This window comes from Mobula hypostoma, chromosome 10 (genome assembly GCF_963921235.1).
Source record: "Mobula hypostoma chromosome 10, sMobHyp1.1, whole genome shotgun sequence".
In the NCBI taxonomy this organism is placed as follows: domain Eukaryota; kingdom Metazoa; phylum Chordata; class Chondrichthyes; order Myliobatiformes; family Myliobatidae; genus Mobula; species Mobula hypostoma.
The window spans coordinates 19,923,097-19,950,900 of NC_086106.1; the positions used below are offsets into that span (position 1 = coordinate 19,923,097).

The following is a 27,804-nucleotide window of genomic DNA, read 5'->3' on the forward strand; positions in this document are numbered from 1 at the left end:
AACGGGAGTTTTAATAACCGCACTTAATAATATATAAAAACACGAAACACACAGAGATTCTGCAGGGGTCTTGCTGCCCTGCTGATGGTACCTTTACCTTTAAGAGTGCCCCCATTCTGCATCCTGAGGGGTCGGGGCATTTGGTGGGACAACTGGGGGCGAGAGGGTGGGGCATGGACGATCGTACTCCGGGGTCACACTCTCTCTCTCTCTCACCCCTGCATCAGGGGTCAGGGGTCTCTTGCCTGGCTGGTGGGACAGTCCTTTCAAATGGGGGGAGGGTCTGTTTGTAGTATGTGTGAAGGTTAAGTGTAGGGATGGGACAGGACAGGCTGAGAGCAGTAGGGAGAGGGGCCGTGGGTGGGTGATATGAGGGGAGAGGGGAATGGGGGTAACATTATGATGAGGTGGGTATCTGTAAGAGGGTGAGATGGGGCAGGGGGAAAGACAAGTCAGGGGCCAGGACAGTGGGGACTGTAGGATGGGTTCGGAAATGGGTGTGTGAGATGTTGTGGCATGCCATGAGATGGGTCAAGGAGGGACTGGGGGTGTGGAGCTAGGACACGGGACAGCGTAGGACGGTTGGGGTTTGGAGTTGGGTGGGTGTCAGGGTCCGCGGCTGGAACGGGCAAAGGATGGCGAGGATTTGGATTCGGAGGTTGGGCAAAGGTGGCCCAGGGTCTGGGATGGTGTTAGGTGGTCAAAATCTGCAGGTGAGGCGGACGGATCAGGTTTGTGACTGTGAGTGCAACAGGGAGGGACAGCTGGGGTCCGGGGCTGTGACGGGTTAAGGCTTGGGAGACGGTGTGAGATGGTTCTGATTTGGGATGGATTGGGTTTTGGGGTTGGGGCAAGGCAGGATAAGACAGGGTGGGACGATGTTAGACACTCAGGGTCTGGAGTTTGGGGTTAGGATGGCCGGGGTCTGTGGTGGGACAGGGGGAGACAGGATGAGATGGTCAGGTTTTGGAGATGAGACAGATGGGCTATGGGACGGTGTAAGACAGCCAGGGTGTGGGGGACGGGTTTGTGTGGGACAGGGTGTGATGGGTGTCAGACAATCGGGTCTGGAAGCAGTTGGGGAATTCCCACCTGGGACGTCCCCTCACACCTGGTCCAGCAGGGAGCGATGGCAATGCAGTAGCTTCTTGGGGGTGCCGTTCCTCTTAAAGACAACAAGCAGGGCAACCAGCCCTAGGACAGCAATCAGCAGGAGTACTGGCACCACCACAGCCGCTGGGTTTATCTCCACTCCGGACTCCTCCACCTCAACCACGATCTCCTCCTCCGTGTCCCGGTCACGGGGCAGCTTGCAACCAAACCAATCCCGCAGCATCGACTTGGGGAAGCCCGGCTCCACCTTTAGGTGCTGGTTGTTGAACTTCCAGTAGTGGTTCCCCTTTACGAAGTAGGTGTAAGCTGTGGTGGAGAAGGCAGGGGTCAGAGGTCAGACTGCGAACCTTAGGGGTGCGGGGGAAAACACAAAACAATCCTCACAGGAGGGACCGGCAGCCTGGACCGGGGAAAGAGGAGCAGACACTCTCTGCACTGTCCCATCGAACACTCCTGGGGTCAGACACAGTGTAGAACTGCTTCTGCACCGTTCCATCACACATTCCTGGGATCAGAGGCACAAAGAGCAAGGCTCCTCCGACTCCCTTCCAGGGTGAGACACACAGAGTAAACCTCCCCCCACACCACACACACACACACACAGCTGATGTCTGATACAGAGTGATCCTGTCACCCACTTACCTCCATCCTCGGAGACAAAGGCCGCTTTCGGGGAGTTGGGAATGCCGTGCCAGACGGAAATGGGTTTGGGATAGTCCGCATCTACGGACAGGGTGTCCTCGTTAAATCGGTAGTACCTGGAGTGGAGGGAGAAAAGGCGTAGTGTTCAGCGATGCCTCCAGGGCAAAGGACGATCCCAGAGATTTTAAGAACGAAGGGAAAATCATTCAGCGGGCGTTAGGTGGATGGGGGCGGATTACAAGACGGTGGGGGGGTGGAGTGTGAGATGGGGGGTAGTGGTTAACACAATCTCTGATCACGGCCCCTGTCCCTACCCGAACCGCGCACAACCCCCCGCCACCGAGCACGGTCGGACTCACTTGTCACCGCGGAAGAAGTAGGTCTTCCCACTGGGGCTCCACCAAAGCGCAGCGTCAACCCGGTCCCGTGGAACCCGGGTGCCCAGGTCCTTCAGTGGGCGGGGGTATCCCCGCTGTAGGGTGGCCTCCTTAAACACCCAGTGACGATCTCCTGAGCGGACAGAGGAACAGGTCAGGGTCCGCCGCTACGCTCCATCCACCCTCACCACCCCACCTCCCCACATTCATTCCCTCCCCTTCCACCCCACCGTTTCCCTCCCTCCCTTCTCACTGCCCCTGCGTCCCATGCTCCCGCGCCTCATCACCGCCCCTTAGCGAGCTCTCCCTCCACGCTGCTTCCGCGCTCCCTATCACAGCATTCCCCCTCGCCCTCCAAAGTCCCCTGTCCCCACCACCACCCTCAACACCCCTCAGAATGCCACTTCCTCCCCACTATAATCCCCTCCACTGTGTGACACTCCCTTCCCTCAACAATCCCAAACATCCCTTCTGCCCCATCTGGCAGTGCTGGCCCCACCCTGATGCCCACCTTTGAAGAAGACAAAGTTGCCATCCTTTCTTTCATAGGCGGTGTTGATGTTGGATGGTAGACCCACCCAGAAGTGGCCAATGGGCATGGGGTAGTTGTCCAGAACCCTTCCGTCTCGGATCCTCCAGAACCATTTGCCCTGCGGTGGGAACATGATGTCAGCAGTGTAGACACCAGTGCAACAGGCCCTCTACCCCACAACACCTCCGTCCTCCACACCACACTTCAGACAGCCTACGCAGTCACAGAGCCCGGCCCCGTCAGCGCTGCCTTCCAAGTATTATTCCAAGTACGGTATTATGGCAGATAAGCGTCATGTAGGGTTTAGTAGAACAAGGCTGTGAAGTGTTTGAATTAAACATTTATGGATCAGGAACCAATATGCTTATTGTACCCCTGGTGATTACATTTCAGGACAATTACTGAAAATGTTGGCCCTGGGGCAGGGCTTCCCAACCTTTTTGTTTTATGCCAAGGTCCCGCACCATTTCTGAATGCTCTGCCTCAGAAGGCAGTGGAGGCCAATTCTTTGCATTCTTTCAAGAAAGAGTTAGATAGAGCTCTTAAAGATAGCAGAGTGAAGGGATATGGGGAGAAGGCAGGAAAAGGGTACTGATTGTGGATGATCAGCCATGATCACAGTGAATGATGGTGCTGGCTTGAAGGGCTGAATGGCCTACTCCTGTACCTATTGTCTATTGTCAATGGCTGAGCATTGACCTCGATCAATTCCTTTCCCCCAACGCAGTGCTCGAACAGCAGGATCATGCCTGCAGGAACAGCCTTGGTGTTTCAGAGTGGGAGATCCGTGCCTCGGGGGAGTTGTACGTCGACTGTCATCTCTCCATCCCTCTCCATCAGGGGGATATCAGCACCCTGTCCAATAAATCAATCCTTCTCCCTCAGTCCTGACGAAGGGTCTCGGTCCAACACCCACTGTTTATTCACTTCCATAGCTCCTGCCTAAACTGCCAAGTTCCTCCGGCATTTTGTGTGCGTTGCTTGGCTCTCCCGGCATCTGCGGAATCGCTTGTGTCTATGATTTACTCAAATACACTCAAAAACTTCTACAGCTGTACCGTGGAGAGCATTCTGACAGGCTGCATCACTGTCTGGCATGGAGGGGCTACTGCACAGGACCGAAAGAAGCTGCAGAAGGTTGGAAATCTAGTCAGTTCCATCTTAGGTTCTAGCCTACAAAGTACCCAAGACATCTTTAGAGAACAGTGTCTCAGAAAGACAGCGTACAGTATTAAGGACCCCCAGAACCCAGGGCATGCCCTTTTCTCATTTTTTTAACCATCATCTAGGAGGTACAGAAGCCTGAAGGCACACACTCAGTGATTCAGGAACCTCTGCCATCTGATTCCTAAATGGATACTGAATCTTTGGACAACCTCACTTTTTTTTAAAAAACATACAGTATTTCTGTTTTTGCACTTTTTAAAATCTATTCAATATACGTAATTGATTTATTTGTTTATTACTATTTTTATTTTTTTTCTTTCTACTAGATTATTTACTGCATTGAACTGCTGCTGCTAAGTTAACAAATTTCACGTCACATGCTGGTGATAAAAAAACCTGATTCTGACTTGACCTCCGAGAATTCCCAGTGCTCCTCTATCGCCTGTTGCTCCCAAATCGCCATCCCAGAATCTCAAAATTCCAGTGTTAGTGCCAGCCCTAAGCAGAGGTCCCTGCGAACTTGGACATCACGAGCACACACCTTGAAGACAAACATTTCTCCCCGAAGCATTGTGACCGTGTCAACGTTGCCGTCACAGATCCTGGGTCTGAAAGGATTTGAGGGCTTCGTCGGATGGAAGGGATCCTTGGTGGGTTGCCTGGGCACCTTTGGGCGCAGGGTGGGGAGTGGTTTGGTGGGCTTCGGTCTGGGATCATAGTCAGGAGGTCCTGTAGAGGGAAAGGACAAAAGCAGGCTGTAATTCAAACACATGGATGGTAGGAGGGAGGCGGAGAGGGCAGCCAAGATGGGGAGAAAGAGAGGGTGGGCAGAGTACGAGAGGTATGGATTAATGGGATAGTAGGGCGAAGAGGGTGAGTTGTGGAGAGTGAAGTGGGACAGCCAGACCCTCACCATACAGTTGCTGAATCCCTCGCCGGTCGTCGTCGGGCAGTACAAAGTTCTCCGTGTCCATCCACTGGTAGAAGGGAGCCATGATGGCGCTGGGGTCATTGGAGTGTTCCAGGCCCAGGGCGTGGCCCAGCTCGTGCACGGCCACCAAGAAAATGTCGTTCCCTGTCCGAGAGTACAGATCTGAGGTCACAGGTGGCACCCATGGATCAGTGTTGGTGGGGGTGGGGGAGAGGGGGAGGGTGGGCAGCTATGGTGTTGTGGGGGGTTTACATGGTCAGGAGGGTGAGGGTTTGGGAACAACAGAGACTTCTCCCCGGGGATCATCCAGCGAAGCTGCCTGACGGGGCGGGGGGAGGTGGGGGTAGAATTGGGCGGTCACTTTGCTGGGTGGCAGGGTGCTGAGTCGAGTGGCCATAATCCTAGTAAAAAGAGCCATGGAAAAGGATAGCACTGGTGCTCGAGTTAGAGTCCTAAACCAGAGGCAGGAACTTTCAATGGTCGATTGAGGGAGCTCATTTGCAGGGACAGGGACATCTGGCAGCAAGCGGCAAGCTTTAAAATAAAAGTGAGATAGAGAAAAGCTTGTGGACAGGGGAGTCTTGTCGCAGAAAAGGGCAACTCACTCAGCAGTGAGGAACAAGAGAGACTGAGGCTCACATGAATCTTCCATCCAGTTTCTGAATGGACATTGAACCCACAAACACTACCACACTACTTTTTAATTTTTATCTTTTCCCTACTTAATTTATTTTGCTATAAGTACTTACTGTAATTCACATTTATAATTGTGTATTGCACTGTACTGCTGCTGCAAAGACAACAAATTTCATGACATATGTCGGTGATATTCAACCTGACTCTGGTTTGAAAAGGGGGTACAGCCAGGTGTTGGCCACAGACTTCGAGTGAATCCCTTGCGGAATACAGGGGTGGAGGGGATGGTGGGGGCGGGGGCAGGGACAGGAGTGGGGGAAATCGGACCTCCTGAGCCTAAACTCACCCATGAGGTCACGGTCACCCAGGGTCCAGGGTTCAGCAGCGTCGAAGTGGGTGTCACCCCCAATACCGGCTCCCGGGAAGAAGGCATGGGCGAGGAAGCCCCCCTCGCCATCGAAAGGGGTGCTGTCGCCGTGGAAACCCTCGCCAAAGAAGATGATGATGTCAGCGACAGGCTCGGAGCGGTCCTGGATCCTCTGGTAGGGAACCTCTCGGAAGCGGAGGGGCGTCACCATCTGCCAGACGCTGAAGGCGCGGCGGATCGCCTGACGGGTCTCGTACTCACCCACCTTCGGCGTGTAGTTCTGGATGCTGCAGGAGGTGTGTGGGGGGAGTGAGTGCACAGCATGATCCCGGTACAGAAACCCTCCCCCCTCCCCCCCCCACACACCTCAGCAGAACAAGCCCCCAGACTATCCTGGCACAGCAAGGATCCCACAGTGAAACCAATCCTCCCACCAAGGCACAGCACGAACCCAGTCTGGCAAACCCTACCACCCCATGTCTCCACTCCCCCAGCACAGCAAGATCTCGGCAAAAGGACAACCCACCCCAGCACAGCATGGGGCTCCACCCACCCATGTATAGAACATTCCTTCCTGTCACACATCTCCGCAGAATTGCACCCAACCCAACCACTTCAACACAGCAGGACCCCAGCCTGGCAACACCCCACCTCCCCGCAACCATGCCCCAAACTAGCACAGCAAGATCCCAGCACAAAGCTCCTCTTCGCCACTCCCACCCAGGCACAGCATGATCCCGTCACCCGTAAACTCAGCACGGTGCTCCCTCCACCCCCGCGTAGCTCGTTCCTGGCACAGCAAGATCCCAGCATGGGGGTCATTCCCACCCCAGCATCGCAGCACAGCACGATCCCACTCAGGCAGCTCAACAGACCCCAGTACAGAGCAATCCCCGCATGGTCCATCCTATCCAGCACGGCAGTATCCAGACAAACCATCCCGCCACAGCAAGATCACAACAGAGAGATCCCAAAGCACCACACACCTCCCCAAGCATAGGAAGATCCAAACTCGTTGTGGCCCACCCAGCACAGCAGTATCCTAGCCCCCGTTAGGTCGCAACTTCTTTCAAAAAAAAACATGGGCTGCTCAGGATCTCGACGTGGTGTATCCCAGCCAGAACAGCAAGATCCCGATCCTCTCCTTTTCTCCCTTCCCTACACCCCCCACGCTCTCTATTCCCCCCCCCTCATCCAGGCCAACCAAGCTGGTCCCATTTGCCTGGGTTTGGCCCATATCCATCGAAAACATTCCTCTTCATCGACCTGTCCAAGTGTCTTTTAAATGCTGTTGCTGTACTTTCTCTGGCAGATCGTTCCATAGACTGACCACCCGCTCAGCTTTCTAGTAAATCTCTCCCCTCTCACCTTAAACTTGTGCCCTCTAATTCTTCATTACTTAATCCTGGCAAAGAGACAGTACATTCACCCTATCTACGACATAAGACATAGGAGCAGAACTGGCCTGTTCGGCCCATTGAGTCTGCTTTGCCATTTCATCATGGATAGGTCTCTGGCACCGAGTTTGCTTCTGTGGCTCAGCAGAGAAGGGAGGAAGAAGAGGCGAGCTGTGGTGATGGTGGATTCGTCAGTTACAGAAACAGAAGTGGAGAAGATACCTGGATCGCATGTTGTCTTTCGAGTGCTGGACTCTGGGACATCTCAAATCAGGTCCTCTGCATTCTTAAGTGCGGGAGTGAGCAGCCAAAGGTCGTGGTCTATATAGGCATCAGTGACATAGGTAGGAAGAGCGATGATGGTTTGCAAAGTGAGTTCAGGGAGCTAGGTGCCAAGTTAAAGGACAGGACATCCAGGGTTGTGATCTCAGGAATGCTCCCCATGCCACGCGCTAGTGAAGCCAGAACTAGGAAAGCCATATGGACTCACACGTAGCTAAGGAGTTAGTATAGATGGGAGAGCTTCAGATTATTGGGCTCTCATCCATGGAGGGTCGCGCCTGCACGGAAGAGACAAGTTGCACCTGTACAGGAGGAGGGTGTGATATCCTAGCAGGAAGATTTGCCAATACCGCACAGGAGCTGCAGAGGACGGGAACCAGAGTGCCAGAACCGTTAGTGGAGTGGTTGCGGAGACAGATGTTGGTGAGACCTTAGACAAAGTCTGAGCATGGTGGGGCTAATGTGCTGGGTTCCATACATTTCTATGCAAGAAGTATTGTAGGAAAGGCAGATGAGCCCAGGGCAGAGATCAACAGATGGAATTAGGATATTGTAGCCATTAGTGAGTCTTGGTTACATTGGGGGGTAGGACAGGCAGGTCAATATTCTGGGATCCCATTGTTTTAGACATGATAGAACATGAGAGATTAAAGAGTGGCGTTACTCGTCAGGGAAAAGAGCAGTGCTCGTTCAAGACACACTGGAGAAGTCGTCTAGTGAGGCTTTATGAGTGAAACTGAGGAATAAGAAAGGTATGACCATGTTAATGGAACCATATGACAGACCACCCAACATTCTGCAGGATTTAGAGGAACAAATTTGTAGGTAGATCACAGACTGTTGCTAGAAACATAAAAGTTGTGATAATGGGTGATTTTAGCTCTCCACATATTGACTGGGAATCTCAGACTTTGAAAGGGCTGGATGGGATAAAGTTTGCTAAATGTGTTCAGGAAAGTTCCCTTAATGAGTACGTAGGAGAGTGTGTGATACCTAATGCCCTCCTTGGGAGTCGGATATGGCAAGTTTGTGTCAGGGAACACTTTGCATTAAGTGATTATGATAGCATTAGTTTCAATGTAATTATGTAAAAGGATAGGTCTGGTTGAGATTCTAAATTGGAGAAAGGCCAATTTTGATGGTATCAGAAAGGATCTGGCAAGTGTGGACTCGGACAGCCTGTTTCCTGGCAAATGTGTACTTAGCAATTGGGAGGCCTTCAAAAGTGAAATTCTCAGAGTACAAAGCTTGTATGTGCCTGTCAGAATAAAAAGCAAAGATAACAAGTATAGGGAACCTTGGTCTTCAAGAGATATTGAGGCCCTCAATAAAAAAAGAGGTGCAGAGCAGGTAGGAACAAATGAGGTGCTTATGCAGTGCAAGAAATGCAAGAGAACACTTGAGAAAGAATCAGGAAGGCTAAAAGAAGACAAGGTGAAAGAGAATCCGAAGAGACATTAAGAGCAAAATGACTGCAATGGACAAGACTGGTCCTTTGGAAGATCCATATGGTTATCTGTGCATGGAGCCAAATGAGATGGGGGGAAATCGTAAATGGAATGTTTGCATCAGTATTCACTCAGGAGGTAAACACGGAAGTGAAGTAAAGCATAATCAAGGTCATAGTCCCTGCACAGATTACAGAGGAGGCTTGAAGCCAATTAGGGTAGATAAGTCCACAGGGCCTGGCAAGCTGTTCCCTTAGCAGAGATATTTAAACAATCCTTAGCGACAGTTATTGCACTGGAGGATTGGATATGTTGTTCCACTGCTTAAGAAAGGCCCCAAGAATAATCCAGGAAAATATAGGCCCGGTGAGCCTGACATCTGTAGTGGGCAAGTTAATGAAAGGTATTCTAAGGGACTGGGTGTATGAATATTTGGATAGACAGGGACAAATTAGGGATAGTCAGTATGGTGTTGCGCGTGGCAGGCCATGTCTAACCATTCATAGAGTTTTTCAAGGAAGTTACCAGGACAGTTAACAAAGGCAAGGTTTTACACAGTGAATGGTAGGGCACTGACGAGTGTGGTAGAACAAAGGGATGTGGGAATACCGGTCCATAATTCATTGAAAGTGGCATCACAGGTAGACAGGATGATAAATCCTGTCTGGAGAAATTGTAATGGGAGATGAGGAGATGGCAGAGGAATTGAACAAGTATTTTGCATCAGTCTTCACTGAGGAAGACAGCAGGATACCGGACACTCAAGGGTGGCAGGGAAGAGAAGTGTGCGCAGTCACAATTACGACAGAGAAAGTACTCAGGAAGCTGAATAGGCTAAAGGTCGATAAATCTCCTGGACCAGATGGAATGCACCCTCGTGTTCTGAAGGAAGTAGCTGTGGAGATTGCGGAGGCATTAGCGATGATTTTTCAAAAGTCGATAGATTCTGGCATGGTTCCGGAAGACTGGAAGATTGCAAATGTCATTCCGCTATTTAAGAAGGGGGCAAGGAAGCAAAAAGGAAATTATAGACCTGTTAGCTTGACGTCGGTGGTTGGGATGTTGTTGGAGTCGATTGTCAAGGATGAGGTTACAGAGTACCTGGAGGCATAGACTAGATAGGCAGAACTCAGCATGGGTTCCTTAAAGGAAAATCCTGCCTGACAAACCTATTACAATTTTTTGAGGAAATTACCAGTAGGCTAGACAAGGGAGATGCAGTGGATGTTGTATATTTGGATTTTTTGAAGGCGTTTGACAAGGTGCCACACATGAGGCTACTTAACAAGATAAGAGCCCATGGAATTACGGGAAAGTTACATATATGGAGAGAGCGTTGGCTGATTGGCAGGAAACAGAGAGTGGGAATAAAGGGATCCTATTCTGGTTGGCTGCCGGTTACCAGTGGTGTTCCACAGGGATCAGTGTTGGGGCTGCTTCTTTTTACATTGTACATCAACGATCTGGATTATGGAATAGATGGCTTTGTGGCTAAGTTTGCTGACGATACGAAGATAGGTGGAGGGGCCGGTAGTGCTGAGGAAATGGAGAGTCTGCAGAGAGACTTGAAGAGATTGGAAGAATGGGCAGAGAAGTGGCAAATGGAGTACAATGTTGGAAAGTGTATGGTTATGCACTTTGGCTGAAAAAATAAACAGGCAAACTATTATTTAAATGGGGAAAAAATTCAAAGTTCTGAGATGCAACGGGACTTGAGAGTCCTCGTACAGGATTCCCTTAAAGTTAACCTCCAGGTTGAGTCAGTAGTGAAGAAGGCGAATGCAATGTTGGCATTCATTTCTAGAGGAATAGAGTATAGGAGCAGGGATGTGATGTTGGGGCTCTATAAGGCGCTGGTGAGACCTCACTTGGAGTACTGTGGGCAGTTTTGGTCTCCTTTTTTAAGAAAGGATGTGCTGACGTTGGAGAGGGTACAGAGAAGATTCACGAGAATGATTCCGTGAATGAGAGGGTTAACATATGAGGAATGTTTGTCCGCTCTTGGACTGTATTCCTTGGAGTTTAGAAGAATGAGGGGAGACCTCATAGAAACATTTCGAATGTTAAAAGGCATGGACAGAGTGGATGTGGCAAAGTTGTTTCCCATGATGGGGGAGTCTAGTACGAGAGGGCATGACTTCAGGATTGAAGGGCGCCCTTTCAGAACAGAAATGCGAAGCAATTTTTTTAGTCAGCGGGTGGTGAATCTATGGAATTTGTTGCCACGGGCAGCAGTGGAGGCCAAGTCATTGGGCGTATTTAAGGCAGAGATTGATAGGTATCTGAGTAGCCAGGGCATCAAAGGTTATGGTGAGAAGGCGGGGCAGTGGGACTAAAAAGGATAAAATGGATCAGCTCATGATAAAATGGCGGAGCAGACTCGATGGGCTTCGGCCTACTTCTGCTCCTTTGTCTTATAGTCTAAATTTAGGCCAGGTAGTTGGGAACCGGAGTGATAATGCTGGGGATGAGGTAGTTGGTTTACAAACAGAGGCAGTGTGTAGTGAGACTGCTAGCAAGGAGTGGCTGATGAAATGGCAAAATTACAGTCAACCAGTTGAGTTGTAACGTAAAAGGTGGACAAAATCGAAAAGGGTGAATACAGGACTGAAGGTGTTATATTTGAATGCGTACAGTATACAGAACAGGCTAGATGAACTTGTAGTACAGTTACAGATTGGCATGTATGATGGTGTAGGCATCACTGAATCGTAGCTGAAAGATTATAGCTGGGAGCTTAACATTGGAGGATACACACTGTATTGAAAGGACAGGCAGGTAAGCAGAGGACGTAGAGTGGCTCTGTTGATAAAAAATTAAATTAAATCATTAGAAAGAGGTGACATAGGAACGGAAGGTAGATTAGGAGAATGGGCAAAGAAGTGGCAGATGGAATAGTGTCAGGAAGTATATGGTCATGCACTTTGGTAAAATAAATAAAAAGGGTTGAATATTTTCTAAATGGAGAGAAAATTCAAAAGTCTGAAGTGCAACAGGACTTGGGAGTCCTTGTGCAGGATTCGCTAAAGTTTAATTTGCAGGTTGAGTCAGTGGTGAGGAAGGCAAATGTGATGTCAGCATTCATTTCAAGACGACTATAATATAATAGCAAGCAATCAATGCTCAGGCTTTATAAAACACTGGTGGGACCTCACGGAGTATCGTGAACAGTTTTGGGCCCTCTATTTTCAGAAGGGATGTGCTGACATTGGAGAGGGTTTAAAGGAGGTTCATGAAAATTATTCCAGGATTGAAAGGCTTGTCTTATGAAGAGTGTTTGATGGTTCTGGGCCTCTACTCACTGGAATTCAGAAGAATGAAGGATGACCTAATTGAAACCTATGGAATGGTGAAAGACCTCGATAGTGAATGTAGCCTCAGAATATAGGGGTGTCCTCTTAGAACGGAGATGAGGAGGAATTTCTTCAACCAGAGGGTGGTGAATCGGTGGAATTCATTGCCACAGGCAGCTGTGGAGGCCAAGTCACTGGATATGCCTGATCCCTGATTATTCCGGACATGAAGGTAAGAGATTGGGGCTGAGAGAGCAAATTAATTAGCCATGAAGTGGCAGAGCAGACTCAATGGCAAAATGGCCTAATTCTGCTCTTATATGTTATTGTCTTATGCTCTAAAGAAAGCTTTGCACATTGGCCTTTATAAATCAATGTACTGAGTTCAAGAGTTGGGATATTATGCTGAAGCTGTCTAAGATATTGCTGAAGCCAAATTGAGTATTGTGTATGGTGTTGGTCACCTACCTAGAGGAAAGACTTAAATAAGATGGAAAGATAAAATTTACAAGAATGTTGCCAGGTCTGGAGTAACTGGATTATAAGGAAAGGATAGACAGGTTCGGACTTTATTCCCTAGAACATCGAAGATTGCGGGGAGGTTTGATAGAGGTCTACAAAATGATGAGGGGTAAAAATGGAGTAAATGCAAGCAGGATTTTTACACTGCAGTTGGTCGAGAGTGAAAGATGTAACGTTCAAGGGGAACACGAGGGGAAGTTTCTTCACTTAGAGGGTGGTGAGAATGTGGAATGAACTGCCAGCCCAAGTAGTAGATGCAATTTTGATTTCAAAGTTAAAGAAAAGTTTTTATAGGTACGTGGATGGGAGGGGTATGGAGCTCTATGGACACCACAAACTAGATGGGCCAAAGGGGTTCCTTCTGTGCTGTAGATTTTTTATGATCCTATAGTTGATTTATTATCCCTCTCAACCCCATTCTCCTGTCTTCTGCCTGTAAACTTTGATGCTCTTACTAACCAATTTCTGCTTTAAATATATCCAGCGACTTGCCTCAAACAGCCACCAGTAGCAATGAATTCCACAGATTCACCACCTTCTGTTTAAAAAAACTCCTCATCTCAGCTCTAAAGGGACATCCTTCTAACCTGAGGCTGGGCGATTGGTCCTACACTCCCCCACTGTAAGAAACATCCTCTCCATGTTCACTCTATCTAGGCCTTTCAATATTCAGTAGATTTCAATGAGATCACCTCTCATTCTTCTAAAATCTAGTGAGTACAGGCTCAAAACCATCACATGAGCCTCGTACATTAACCCTTTCATTCCCAGAGTCTTTCTCACGAACCTCTTATAGATCTCCAACACCAGAACACCCTTTTGTAGATACAGGGCCTAAAATTGCTCTCAGTACTCCAAGTGCGGTCTGATCAAAGCCTTATAAAGCCTCAGTTTTACACCCTTCCTTTTATATTCTTGTCCTCTTGAAATTAATCCTAACATTGCACTTGGCTTCCTTACTAACGACTCGACCTACAAGTTAACTTTTAGGGAATCCTGCACAATGGCTCCCCAGTACTGCTGCGCTTCTGATTTCTGAATTTTCTCCCCATTTAGAATATTGTCCATGTCCTTTTCTCCTTCTACCAATGTGCATGACCATACACTTCCCTACACAGTATTCCATCTGCCATTTCTCTGCCCATCCTCCTATTCTGTCTACTTCACGGGTTTCCAACCTGGGGTGATGAATGGACTTGGTCCACGTCAGAAAAAGAAAGGTCGAGAACCAAATCTGCCTATTTGCTGCTTCCTCAACAATACCTGCCCCTCCACCTATCTTTGTACTATCTGCAAATTTGGCCACAAAGCCAAATTGCACACTGAACACTGCAGGTAGTACTAGTCACCAGCAACAAACCAGAAAATGCCCCCTTTATTCCTCTCTTTCCCACCTGCCAGTCAGTCAATCTTCTTTGACTGTCCTTTGTCTATACTGCCTGTTATTTCTTTAAAGAATTCCAACAGATTTGTCAGGCAAGATTTCCTTTTAAGGAAACCATGCTGACTATGACCTATTTTATCATGTGTCTTCAAGTACCTCATAACCTCATCCTTAATAATGGACTCCAACATCTTACCAACCACAAGAATCAGGCCAACTGATCTATAATTTCCTGTCTTTGGCCACCCTCCATTCTTAGAGAAGAGAGTGACATTTGCAATTTTCCAGTCCTCGAGAACCACTCCAGAATCTAGTGCCACTTGGAAGATCACTACCAATGCTTTCACAACCTCTTCAGTTTCCTCTTTCATGGTGTAGTCCATCTGATCCAAGTAACTTACCTACTTTTAAACCTTTCAGCAGCTTCTCCGGAGTAATAGCATCTAAACTCACTTCTGGCCCCTGAGACTCTCAACTTTTTCGGCATATTACTGCCCACAGTGCCCCTCACGATTTTATGCATCTCCATTAATTCACCCCTCATTGCCCCAGACACCAAAGAATAAATTGCTAACCTGCCCAGTCCACCTCTACAATCCAGGCCAACAAGTTCTCTGCAGCTTGATGACATCTTTGCTATAAATGGGTGTTCAAAATGGTACACCTGCAGACCCAGACATGCCCTGTACAAACCTCCCAACTCTGCACTGTAAGGCACATTAATTGTTTTACCTTCCTCTAGCTGAAGGGCAGCCTCCTGCCCTCCCTCTCCTCCCGTTCCAGCCACCCTCACCTGAAGGTTATCTCCCGCTGGTTCCACTTCAGCCCCTGGATGGCGAACCGCCGCCGTCGCACGCTGCTCTTCATGATGGGCCCAAACTTGTCCGGGACTCCACAACGGGGTTTCTTCATCCACCTGTCAGGGGCAGACCGAGGGGGTCAAGGTCACCCGACTTTTGAGAGGGAGTTTGGAGAGGACGGGGCAAGGTTGGGTGGTGGGGGCGAGAGAGGTTGGGGACAGTGGAGAGTGGAGGCAAACACCCCACACCCGGTACCAAGATTGGAGGAACAACCCCTGGCATCCCTCAACATGGGTCCCTGAACCCTCCCTCAGCACTGCCCTCCTTTCCCCTAAACCCTCCCCAAACCTAGGCACATCCCTGCGCAGCTGCCCTGTACCGATCACCTCCCCAAGCCGCTCTTCTTCCTCCCTCTGCTCCCCACCCCCAAACCCTCTCTCCCCCACCCCCTCCTCCCACCAGTCCGAATGCCGGCCCCGCCTCCCGAACCTGCCGCTCCGCAGCCCCCGGCCCCGTCCTGCGCCCGGACTCACTCCAGGGTCGTCTGGTCTAGGCGGCCGGTTTCGGGGATCCCGTAGAACCGCTGCATGGCGGCGACTGCCTGGGAGACCGTGTTCGACGAGCGGGCCATTGACATCCGCAGGTCCCCTGGCGGCAGGTATCCGTACTGCTGGAGCCAGCCCTGGGGAGAGGGAGCAAGGAGGTCACCGACTGTGAGGGGCAGGGAAGATTTATTCACGGCTGGATGCACATATAGAAACACAAGCGCGCGCGCGCACACACACACACACACACACAGTGAAAGGAATATCTTGCAGCACATAAGCACAGACATCGACAGAGGGACATATCCCATAGGATGTATTAATATGTACATGGGGGGGGGCGAACATCCCATAGGATTTATTAATGTGTACATGGTGGGGGGGACATATCCCATAGGATTTATTAATGTGTACACGGGGGGGGGAAGGGAGGAGGAGAACATATCCCATAGGATTTATTAATGTGTACACGGGGGGGGGAGTGGGGGAGGAGGACATATCCCATAGGGTTCATTAATGTGTACACGGGGGGAACATATCTCGCAGGATTTATTAATGAGTACACGGGCGGGGGTGGGGAGAGGACATATCCCATAGGATCTATCCACAGACACACAGAAAGACAAATACCTTGTAGGATTTATTCATGGACACACAGTGTATACTATGCACAGTACTCCCTCCCATGCTCCGGGGTCTAGGAGCTGAGGCCAGGACGGGCAGGCCTCCACAAGCTCCCTGCAGCTGCCACTGTGGAGATATCATGAGCATGAGTAGTCGACTGAGGGAGGCGGGGTGGGGAACAGAGCGACCTTCGCTCAGCACTCCTGTTTACACACAGGGAGCGGTGCATGTCTTCGCCTGTTACCAGCCGGGCTGGGGCATTCCGTCTCACGATACACACTCATATCCCGGTTTCGAGCAGCAGGTAGGGTTGCTCAACAAAGCCTGCCCAACAGCCGTGGGCGCGAGTCTGACAGTAAAGCAGGGGAGGGAGAGTGTCATGCAGCGGCAAAGGGAATGGGGGGGGAAACGGAGGGCATTGCAGAAGAGGGGAGTTGGAGGGGGGGCTTTGGGGAGAGAGGGTGGGTTACAGAGACAGGGAGGGACGTTGAGGAAAGGGTGTGGATCACAGACAGGGAGGGTAGGTCAGACAGAGACAGGGAGGGTGGGTCACAGAGACGGAGGAGAGTTGGAGAGAGAGGGCAGGTCACAGAGACAGGGTAGGGCATTGTGGAGGGAGAGTGCTTCGAGTGGCAAAATGTATGGGGGAGGAAGGGTGTTGCAGTAGGAGGACTGTCACAGAGATGGAGGTGGAGGGGTGTTGGAGAGGGAGGTGGGTTAAAGAGACAGGGAGATGAGTGACTGACATGGGGAGGGGTGTGGGGGTTAGAGAGACGGGAGGGGATGTGGGATGATGAGCTAACAGTGGCATGTGTGGGAGAAAGAGTTACAGAAATGGGGAAGGGCATGGGGGCCAGAGGGGGTTACAGAGACTGGGAGGGGTACAGAACGGGGGCAGGAAGGAGCAAGAGTAATAGAATCACGCAGTAGAGAAATCGCTGTTTTGGTCCAGCTCTGCCGTACCAAAGTGTCCATCTGAACAGGTCCCATCTTCCTTGTATTATGTTTTAAACATAGTAATGTACCTGCCTTTACCACTTCCCTCTGGCAGCTAATTCCATAGACCAGTCACTGCATTAAAAACCTGCCTCTCACTCTCTTTTACAACTATACCCTGTGACCTTAAACCTTGTGCCCAAGTTCTAGGCTCTCCTATCCCTGGGAGAAAGACTGCGTCCTTTCGTCGTTCCTGTAAGGTCACCTCTCAGCCTCCTTCACTCCAAGGAAAGCTGCTGCAACCTGTCCGGTCCCTCCTTGTAACTCAAGCCCTCCAGCAAATCATTTCTGCACCCCCTCCGGCTCAGTGACATCCTTCCTTTAGCTGGGTGACCAGAACCAAGCACAATTCCCAGACCCATGGTCACACAATTGCAATCCGAGCACCTTCTCCCGAATTCTGTATTCAGCGCCCTGACCAGTGTGTCGATTCAGTGTCCTATCTGCTTGTGTCACAGCTTTCAGAGACCTATCGACCTGCAGCCCTCACTCTCTGCCCGACAACTCGTTTTGCCAAAATGCACCGGGCTGAGGGCAGGGTTCAGGGTCATGGGCAGGGATAGGGGTCAGAGTCTCCCTCTCCAACCCCTCCCTTCCACCGAAGTCCCTTGCCAGCACAGGGAGCAGAGAATTCCCTCCCTCCCCACCGGGGAGAGGACGTTCCTCCCTGCCCCTCGCACTGTGCGACTTACCCACTGACCCAGGGACCGGGAGGCCGTCAAGGTCCTGATGTACGGATTGGGAGCAGCCACCCTCTGCCTTCCTGATCTCTGACTACGAGGCGCGCGCGCGCACACACACACACACACACACACACACACACACTCATTAGGAGAGCGGGGCTCGGCAGATTCCATCCCCCAATGTTGGAGCCCACTGTTTCCTCTAAGCTGCACCGCCACTGAGATGCTCCTGCGCAGGCAGCTAGTATTTTATTTTGTGTTAGTGCGTGGCCGAGTTGTTAAGGCATTAGTCTAGCGATCTGAGGGTCGCTAGTTTGAGCCTTGGCTGAGGCAGCGTGTTGTGTCCTTGAGCAAGGCACTTAACCATACGTTGCTCTGGGACGACACCAGTGCCAAGCTGTATGGGTCCTAATGCCCTTCCCTTGGACAACATCAGTGGCGTGGAGAGGGGAGACTTGCAGCATGGGAACTGCCGGTCTTCCATACAACCTTGCCCAGGCCTGCACCCTGGAAACCTTTCAAGGTGCAAATCCATGGTCTCATGAAACTAATGGATGTCTATAAAGTAAATATAATTTTGAAATTATACTAATATACTCTAATTTTGAAACCTATGTTAATAGAACTGTAAATTATACTCATGAATATAATCCATACATTCTCAAAATAGTAAACATACCTCAACCTTTACTTTGAACCAGTTAAGAGCTCCAACATTTACATTGTTAGTGTTTCAAGTTAGAACACTGTGACAAATTGTAACAATAAACAGAGAATGGAAGTCGGGAGCTCAGTGTTAATGAGCCGCAGGCTGTCTAGTCAGAACACTTTACTTTTGCCATTGTGTAGTCAGCTGCTTGGATTGCCTGACATCACTGGCTTGGGTTCGGAGCTGTGGTTTGTGTTTGATGTGCATCATTATAAAAAGAAAATACATTTAAAGTGCACCACCGTTTTCGGGTTGTGCAAAAATATCCTGCTCAGAGCGACGGTTTGGACATTTGTAAAGGAAATTTGAAGGAAAGCTGCTGGAGAGAGTGTCTACTTCTGCACGGCAGACACAGTGGGGGTGGGGGGCGCAGGGAGAGATGGACACAGACAGAAAGCTGGAGAACATATACACACACACACACACAGATTGAGGTCCTCAAGCCGAGCACCTATCAAAGCAGCAAGATCAGTCTCAGCAGCACCCCACACAAGCCCACCATTCGAAATGAGCAAATCTCCTCAAAGAGCAACAGCATACCCCGGTTCCACATTCTGCTGGATAAACAGTCAGTCCACACCCTCCAGAACCCATCAACCGACTCGCATCTCAAACTCCAGCACATACAAGGGCTGGCTTGCTCTCCCTTCCGCTCTCAAGCAGTCTGCGTGTTGCCAGCACTGAGCCGCTTCCCAGTGTGTTAAACATCACTCCCTAAACAAGACCAGAACTGTACACAGATCTCCAGACTGAATCCCACCCAGAGTGTTTATATGTGAAGCAATACCTCCCTCTCCGAGTCCCTAGAAATGCTCTGGAGGGCAACATTAGGAACTCTAAAACCAGGCAGGACTGAATTGGAAAATCGCCAGTAAGTGACAGCAGTCAGGGATCGAGGAACGTGCATCACCTCCAAGAGATTTTGGGACCGACTCTGAGAGGGAACTGGCTGCCTGTTCATCACGGAGTTGTGCTCCCTGGTGTAGCTGGGATGGAGAGGGGCTGGGGACATTTTTCCAGAGCTGACGAGTGATGAGTGGTAAAGGCAGCCGACAGCAGGCTTCCTTTGCTTGATGAGTCACTGAGTTCAGGACATGGGAAGTAATATTGCAGCTTTACAAAACTCCACTTCGGCTGCATCCGGAGGATTGTGTTCGGTTCTGGCTGCCTCAGCACAGGAAGGATGTGGATGCTTTGGATAGAGCACAGGAGAGGATTACCACGGTGCAGAGCACAAGTGGCTCTGCGGAGGCCTCACATCCACAGATTCAGACACAAAATGCTGGAGGAACCCAGCAGCTGTGGCAGCATCCACGGAAAGGAATAAAGCAACACTTCGGGCCAAAACCCTTCATCAGGACAGAATCACAGCGCACAACACCGACTGCCGAGTCCCCCTAATATTGTGCTTCTCTTAATAGGACGCTGCCTGGATTGGAGGGCAGGAGCGACAAGGAGAGAGGTCGGACAAACTCGAGTTCTTTACTCTGGACCCTCAGAGGCTGAGGGGAGACCTGATAGAGGATCACGAGGGGTGCAGGCAGCCGGCATCTTTGTCCCACAGCATCAAACGTCCAGCACTACTGGGCATACGTTTAAGGTGAAGGCATGAGGGTGGGTAAGCTCTGAGAAGACGTGGGGTTAAGAGTGGTGGGTGCCTGGCGGAGGCGGACATGAAGAGAACAGAGGGATAGGGCCAGAAAAACATTGTGGGCCGAATGGAGAGGCTGCTCTGTTAGACAACGCGGGCAAGATGCTCAGTATAGTGAACTGGCTCCTTTGCCTCCTCCCACTTCACATTTCCCTGCATCCCCACCCAACATAAACCCGCCCTCACACGAGCCAACCTACTGATGATGCTTTTCACCTACACCCTGGGGCGGGGGGAGCAATTTCCAGTGGCTAATTTACCCACCCACCATCACGTCAGGACCCTGGATCACCTGGGGTATGGGGGAGGTGGCAGGATGTCACAGGGACAACGTGCAAGAGAAGGCAAGGGCCAGGATCAAGCCTGGCTCTCTGCTGTGATGAAGTGCAATGGCCCTGCCACTGTTGCGAGCAACTGACCAAACAGCTCCCGGCTTTGCTGGAGACGGAGACAGTTCAGGAAATGGCCCCATCAGAGGATAAATGGACTATTGGAGAGTGGGACTCCCTAGCCACACACCCCACACCAGTTGAGTGTAGCAGATGCTGGGGATGTTGGCTCACAGTGGGGTGGGGTGAGGACATTGGCTCACAGTGGGGTGGGGGTGGGGTGGTGGAAACGGAGGCAAGTTGCTCACAGAGGAGGGTGCTGGTTCTGAGGACAGGAAATGTGAAGCACACTGCAGGACATGAGCAGGGTGGTCTCTGGCCACCTGGCCTAGACAGACGCACATCTGGAGTGATCCTCACGAGCAGAAGTGCGCAGCGCAGAGCAGCCATAACGGAACTGAGGCAGGAAAGGTCAAAGCATGGAGAAGAGGCAGCCGAGGCTGGGAGGCAAGGCAGTGCTGAATCCAGAGAGTGAAGGCTGGACTGGGCGGGCACAGTCGCAGTTACAAGCACAGCATTGCTCAGGGAGGTGTCGGCAGGAGCACATAGACAGCACAGGAATAAGTCTGGAAACAGCACAGCATGGAGAGTACACATACACATAATACAGCGCAGAGTACACACACGTGGTACAGCAGAGCGTGTGCACACACACGGTACAGCAGAAGGCGCGCACACAGTACAGCAGCGGGCACGCACACACAGTACAGCAGAGGGCACACGCACGCACGCACACACACACACACACAGCACAACAGAGCGCACACACAGTACAGCAGAGCACGCGCACACGGTACAGCAGAGCGCACACACACAGTACAGCAGAGCGCGCACGCACACACATTACAGCAGGGACCGCACACAGAAGACAACAGAGCGCACGCACACACAGTACAGCAGAGCACACACACACGTACAGAATAGCAGAGTGCGCACACACACAGTAGAGCAGAGCGCGCATGCACACACATTACAGCAGGGACCGCACACAGAATACAACAGAGCGCACGCACACACAGTACAGCAGAGCGCACACACAGTACAGCAGAGCGCGCACACACGTACAGAACAGCAGAGCGCACACACACGTACAGAACAGCAGAGCACACACACACGCACAGTACAACAGAGCGCACACACAGTACAGAACAGCGCGCGCGCAAACATACAGAACAGCAGAGCGTGCGCGCACACAGGGTACAGCAGAGACCGCATGCACAGTACAGCAGAGTGCACACAGTACAGCAGAGCGCGCACACAAACAGACACACAGTACAGCAGAGCGTGCGCGCACATGGTATAGCAGAGCGCGCGCGCACACGGTACAGCAGAGCGTGCGCGCACGCGCGCACACACAGAGTAGAGCAGAGCGCACGCACAGTACAGCAGAGTGCACACGCACACACACACACAGTACAACAGAGCGCACACAGTACAGCAGAGCGCGCGCACGGTACAGCAGACAGCGCGCGCGCACGGTACAGCAGACAGCACACACACACACAGTACAGCAGACAGCGCACACACAGTACAGCAGAGCGCACACACACACAGTACAGCAGACAGCGCACACACAGTGCAGCAGACAGCGCACACACACAGTACAGCAGAGCGCACACACACACAGTACAGTAGACAGCGCACACACAGTACAGCAGAGCGCGCATGCACACTGTACAGCAGAGCACGCACGCACACAGTACAGAACGCGCACACACACACACACAGTACAGCAGAGCACGCACACACACAGTACAGAACGCACACACACACAGTACAGCAGAGAGCGCACACACACACACAGTACAGCAGACAGCGCACAAACAGTACAGCAGAGTGCGCGCACACACACAGTACAGCAGAAAGCACACATAGTACAGCAGAGCGCGCGCACACAGTACAGCAGACAGCGCGCGCGCACACACACAGTACAGCAGAGAATGCACACACACACAGTACAGCAGAGCGCGCGCACACAGTACAGCAGACAGTGCGCACACAGTACAGCAGACAGCGCGCGCGCACACACACAGTACAGCAGAGCGCTCTCACACACAGTACAGCAGAACGCACACATACACAGTACAGCAGAGCGCGCACACACAGTACAGCAGACAGCGCACACACAGTACAGCAGACAGCGCACACACAGTACAGCAGAGCACACACACACATACAGTACAGCAGACAGCGCACACACACACACAGTACAGCAGACAGCGCACACACAGTACAGCAGACAGCGCACACACACAGTACAGCAGAGCGCACACACACACAGTACAGCAGACAGCGCACAGTACAGTAGAGTGCGCACACACACAGTACAGCAGAGAGCGAACACACACAGTACAGCAGAGCGCGCACACACACACAGTACAGCAGACAGCGCACAAACAGTACAGCAGAGCGCGCACACACACAGTACAGCAGAGCACGCACACACACAGTACAGCAGAGCGCGCACCCACAGTACAGCAGACAGCACGCGCGCACAGTACAGCAGAGCGCGCACGCACACAGTACAGCAGACAGCGCACACACAGTACAGCAGACAGCGCGCACACACACAGTACAGCAGAGCGCACACACACACACAGTACAGCAGACAGCGCACACACACACAGTACAGCAGACAGCGCACACACAGTACAGCAGAGCGCGCACACACACAGTACAGCAGAACGCACACACACAGTACAGCAGAACGCACACACACACACAGTACAGCAGTGCATGCACACACAGCGCACACACAGTACACAGAGCGCGCGCACACAGTACAGCAGAGCGCGCGCACACAGTACAGCAGAGCGCGCACACACACACACATAGTACAGCAGAGCGCACATATACACAGTACAGCAGAGCGCACACACATACAGCAGAGCGCACACACACACAGTACAGCAGAACACACACGCACACAGTACAGCAGAGCGCACACACACACAGTACAGCAGAGCGCACACACACAGTACAGCAGAGCGCGCACACACACACACATAGTACAGCAGAGCGCACATATACACAGTACAGCAGAGCGCACACACATACAGCAGAGCGCACACACACACAGTACAGCAGAACACACACGCACACAGTACAGCAGAGCGCGCGCACACAGTACAGCAGAGCGCGCGCACACAGTACAGCAGAGCGCGCACACACACACACATAGTACAGCAGAGCGCACATATACACAGTACAGCAGAGCGCACACACATACAGCAGAGCGCACACACACACAGTACAGCAGAACACACACGCACACAGTACAGCAGAGCGCACACACACACAGTACAGCAGAGCGCACACACACACAGTACAGCAGAGCGCACACACAGTACAGCAGAGTGCACACACGTACAGAACAGCAGAGCGCACACACACGTACAGAACAGCAGAGCACACACACACGTACAGAACAGCAGAGCACACACACACACACACACAGTACAACAGAGCGCACACACAGTACAGAACAGCGCGCGCGCAAACATACAGAACAGCAGAGCGTGCGCGCACACAGGGTACAGCAGAGACCGCATGCACAGTACAGCAGAGTGCACACAGTACAGCAGAGCGTGCACACAAACAGACACACAGTACAGCAGAGCGCGCGCGCACACGGTACAGCAGAGCGTGCGTGCGCGCACACACAGAGTAGAGCTGAGCGCACGCACAGTACAGCAGAGTGCACACGCACACAGTACAACAGAGCGCACACAGTACAGCAGAGCGTGCGCGCACACGGTACAGCAGAGCGCGCGCACGGTACAGCGGACAGCGCGCGCACGGTGCAGCGGACAGCGCGCGCGCACGGTGCAGCGGACAGCGCATGCGCACGGTACAGCAGACAGCACGCGCGCACGGTACAGCAGACAGCACACACACACAGTACAGCAGACAGCGCACACACAGTACAGCAGACAGCGCACACACACAGTACAGCAGAGCGCACACACACACAGTACAGCAGACAGCGCACACACAGTACAGCAGACAGCGCACACACACAGTACAGCAGAGCGCACACACACAGTACAGCAGAGCGCGCATGCACACTGTACAGCAGAGCGCGCACGCACACAGTACAGCAGAGTGCGCACACACAGTACAGAATGCGCACACACACACACAGTACAGCAGAGCACGCACACACACAGTACAGAGCGCACACACACACAGTACAGCAGACAGCGCACAAACAGTACAGCAGAGTGCGCACTCACACACAGTACAGCAGAGCGCGCTCACACACAGTACAGAACGCACACATACACAGTACAGCAGAGCGCGCACACACAGTACAGCAGAGCGCGCACACACAGTACAGCAGAGCGCGCACACACAGTACAGCAGACAGCGCACACACAGTACAGCAGACAGCGCACACACAGTTCAGCAGACAGCGCACACACAGTACAGCAGAGCGCACACACACACATACAGTACAGCAGACAGCGCACACACACACACAGTACAGCAGACAGCGCACACACAGTACAGCAGACAGCGCACACACACAGTACAGCAGAGCGCACACACACACAGTACAGCAGACAGCGCACAGTACAGTAGAGTGCGCACACACACAGTACAGCAGAGAGCGCACACACACAGTACAGCAGAGCGCGCACACACACACAGTACAGCAGACAGCGCACAAACAGTACAGCAGAGCGCGCACACACACAGTACAGCAGAGCGCGCACTCACACAGTACAGCAGAGCGCGCACCCACAGTACAGCAGACAGCGCGCTCGCACAGTACAGCAGACAGAGCGCGCGCACAGTACAGCAGAGCGCGCACGCACACAGTACAGCAGACAGCGCACACACAGTACAGCAGACAGCACGCACACACACAGTACAGCAGAGCGCACACACACACAGTACAGCAGACAGCGCACACACAGTACAGCAGACAGCGCACACACAGTACAGCAGAGCGCACACACACACAGTACAGCAGAACGCACACACACACACAGTACAGCAGTGCATGCACACACAGCACACACACAGTACAGCAGAGCGCGCGCACACACACACATAGTACAGCAGAGCGCACACATACACAGTACAGCAGAGCGCACACACATACAGCAGAGCGCACACACACAGTACAGCAGAACGCACACACACACAGTACAGCAGAGCGCACACACACACAGTACAGCAGAGCGCACACACACACAGTACAGCAGAGCACACACATACACAGTACAGCAGAGCGCACACACAGTACAGCAGAGTGCACGCACACACAGTACAGCAGAGCGCACACATACACAGTACAGCAGAGCGCACACACATACAGCAGAGCGCACACACACACAGTACAGCAGAGCGCGCACACACACAGTACAGCAGAGCGCGCACATACACAGTATAGCAGAGCGCACACATACACAGTATAGCAGAGCGCACACACATACAGCAGAGCGCACACACACAGTACAGCAGAACGCACACACACAGTACAGCAGAGCGCACACATACACAGTACAGCAGAGCGCACACATACACAGTACAGCAGAGCGCACACATACACAGTACAGCAGAGCGCACACACGTACAGCAGAGCGCACACACATACAGCAGAGCGCACACACACAGTACAGCAGAACGCACACACACACAGTACAGCAGAGCGCATACACACAGTACAGCAGAGCGCACACACACACACACTACAGCACAGCGCACACAGACTGTCAAATGCGCACGCGCACTGACATAAATTCACAAACTACAGGCAAACAACGGGCACCGGCACCGAAACTACATACATACACACACACACACACACACACACACACACACACACATCGAAGATCATCTCGAAACTCAGCAACCAGCGGAGCCAAACAAACGATTCCTTCTGCACACTTCGGGAGTGGGAGGGGGACGTGTCGGACAGAATGCAGAGTGGGTGTAACTGCCCCTCTCCCGAGTGTCAGGACGGAGCAACAGCCGCCCGCCGGGCACAGAGCCGCCTTTGTTGGGAGCGCCCCCATGGGATCCAACCCCGAGCTTGGGGCCAAGGCCCTCTGCTCGGGACATCTTGGCGGGACGACGAGAGGAATGGAGTGGAGGGTGTATTTAAGGTGGGAGGGAATGCTAGCGGCTGTCCTGCCAGCGGCAAACTCTTTGAGCCTAGTTCTGGCGATGTTCCCGGAGTGTGGGAGGCAAGTCGGGAACGGTCCCAGCGCCGTTCCCCGTCCAGTACCCGACTCCCTCTGTGCTCTCTACCTTCTCCATCCCGTTTCCCACTCTCGACCCTCCACTTTTTGAACTCCTTTTCCAATTTACCTCCCCGTATTACTCTCCCTCAATTCCTCACCCTCCGCCACTCACCTCAAGGCTGAATTCACCTCCGGTTGTCGGGTTGAGTGCTCCGGCCAGGAGACACAGACAGATCCAAAGCCATTGCTGTGCCATCGTTCCCGACGCTACTGGAGCGACTACTCGCCTGGAGTCTCGCTCGGTTCCCCACAGGATCTCTCGCCGTCTCGTCCCCTGACTCTTTAGTCCTGGGAGCCGTGGATCCGCTCTACGTCTCTCCCGTTTGCGGATCGCGGGAGCGGTGCGAGGGTCCTGTGACCGCGCAGCGGACTCTTTTCCTTTCTCTCTTCGCACGGATCCTACCTCCTACAAACAGGCTGCGAAAAGTAGGGACGTGTCCCGATTACGCGGATCCTGGCGCTACTCCAAACTTTCCGACCACAGCTGCTTCCCTGGATCGAGGCACTGAGCAGTCCCGGCTCTTAAAGGCGCGGGTCCGACCCTTAAAGGCGCAACTCGCCCCTCCTCCTTCACTGAAATCCACCTCTTCCTCCCTCCGACCAGGTTTGAGGCAGACAACGGGGACGCAATACCTAGTATGGTCACTGCGGGCAGAAAAGCACGTCCCATTTGTTCCCTCAGTAACCCTCCCTCATTTAATGGTACCCCTGTCCAGTGATGTCGCCGTCCTACTTACGCCTCCATCTCTCCCACTCCCCTCCTCCTCAAGGCACTCCCCCATCCCTCACCCTCCTTCCCCTCCCCCCGAATTTCCTCTCCACCTTCCAAGGCTCCCTCTATTTCTCTACCTCCCCTTTCATATCACCACACTCCGCTCACCGAGGTCCCCCTCTCTGTCCACAATCCTACCGCCATCCCATTCTCTCACCCACGACAGAGCACCGGTGCAGTTCTCACCAGGTTTGGGGGTCGATTATGTACGAATGAAGCGGGGGGGGGGGGGGGCGGGGCGGGAAGAAGCACCACAGGAACACTCACAACACTCTGGAGGAACTCAGCAG

At 52.2% G+C, this 27,804-nt stretch overlaps 1 protein-coding gene across 1 annotated transcript; it reads right to left on the reverse strand.

The window, feature by feature from the left end:
* Positions 1 to 295: 295 nt before the first annotated feature.
* LOC134352738 (matrix metalloproteinase-14-like) lies at positions 296 to 27,270 on the reverse strand. Its single transcript, XM_063060135.1, has 10 exons — positions 26,855 to 27,270; positions 15,425 to 15,573; positions 14,885 to 15,007; positions 5,745 to 6,052; positions 4,745 to 4,906; positions 4,373 to 4,560; positions 2,644 to 2,782; positions 2,115 to 2,265; positions 1,756 to 1,871; positions 296 to 1,419 (listed from the first exon to the last, which is right to left on the reverse strand). The coding sequence occupies exons 1-10, from the start codon at positions 26,936 to 26,938 to the stop codon at positions 1,106 to 1,108; spliced, it is 1,734 nt and encodes a 577-aa protein (XP_062916205.1). The 5' UTR covers positions 26,939 to 27,270; the 3' UTR covers positions 296 to 1,105.
* Positions 27,271 to 27,804: the final 534 nt, after the last annotated feature.

Coding starts and splice junctions, on each gene's coding strand:
- LOC134352738 (XM_063060135.1), bottom strand. CDS start 26,938: ATGGCACAGCAATGGCTTTGGATCTGTCTGTGTCTCCTGGCCGGAGCA. Junction 15,574..26,854: donor GAGGTGAATTCAGCCTTGAG/GTGAGTGGCGGA, acceptor CCCTCTCCCCAG/GGCTGGCTCCAGCAGTACGG. Junction 15,008..15,424: donor CTAGACCAGACGACCCTGGA/GTGAGTCCGGGC, acceptor TGCCCCTGACAG/GTGGATGAAGAAACCCCGTT.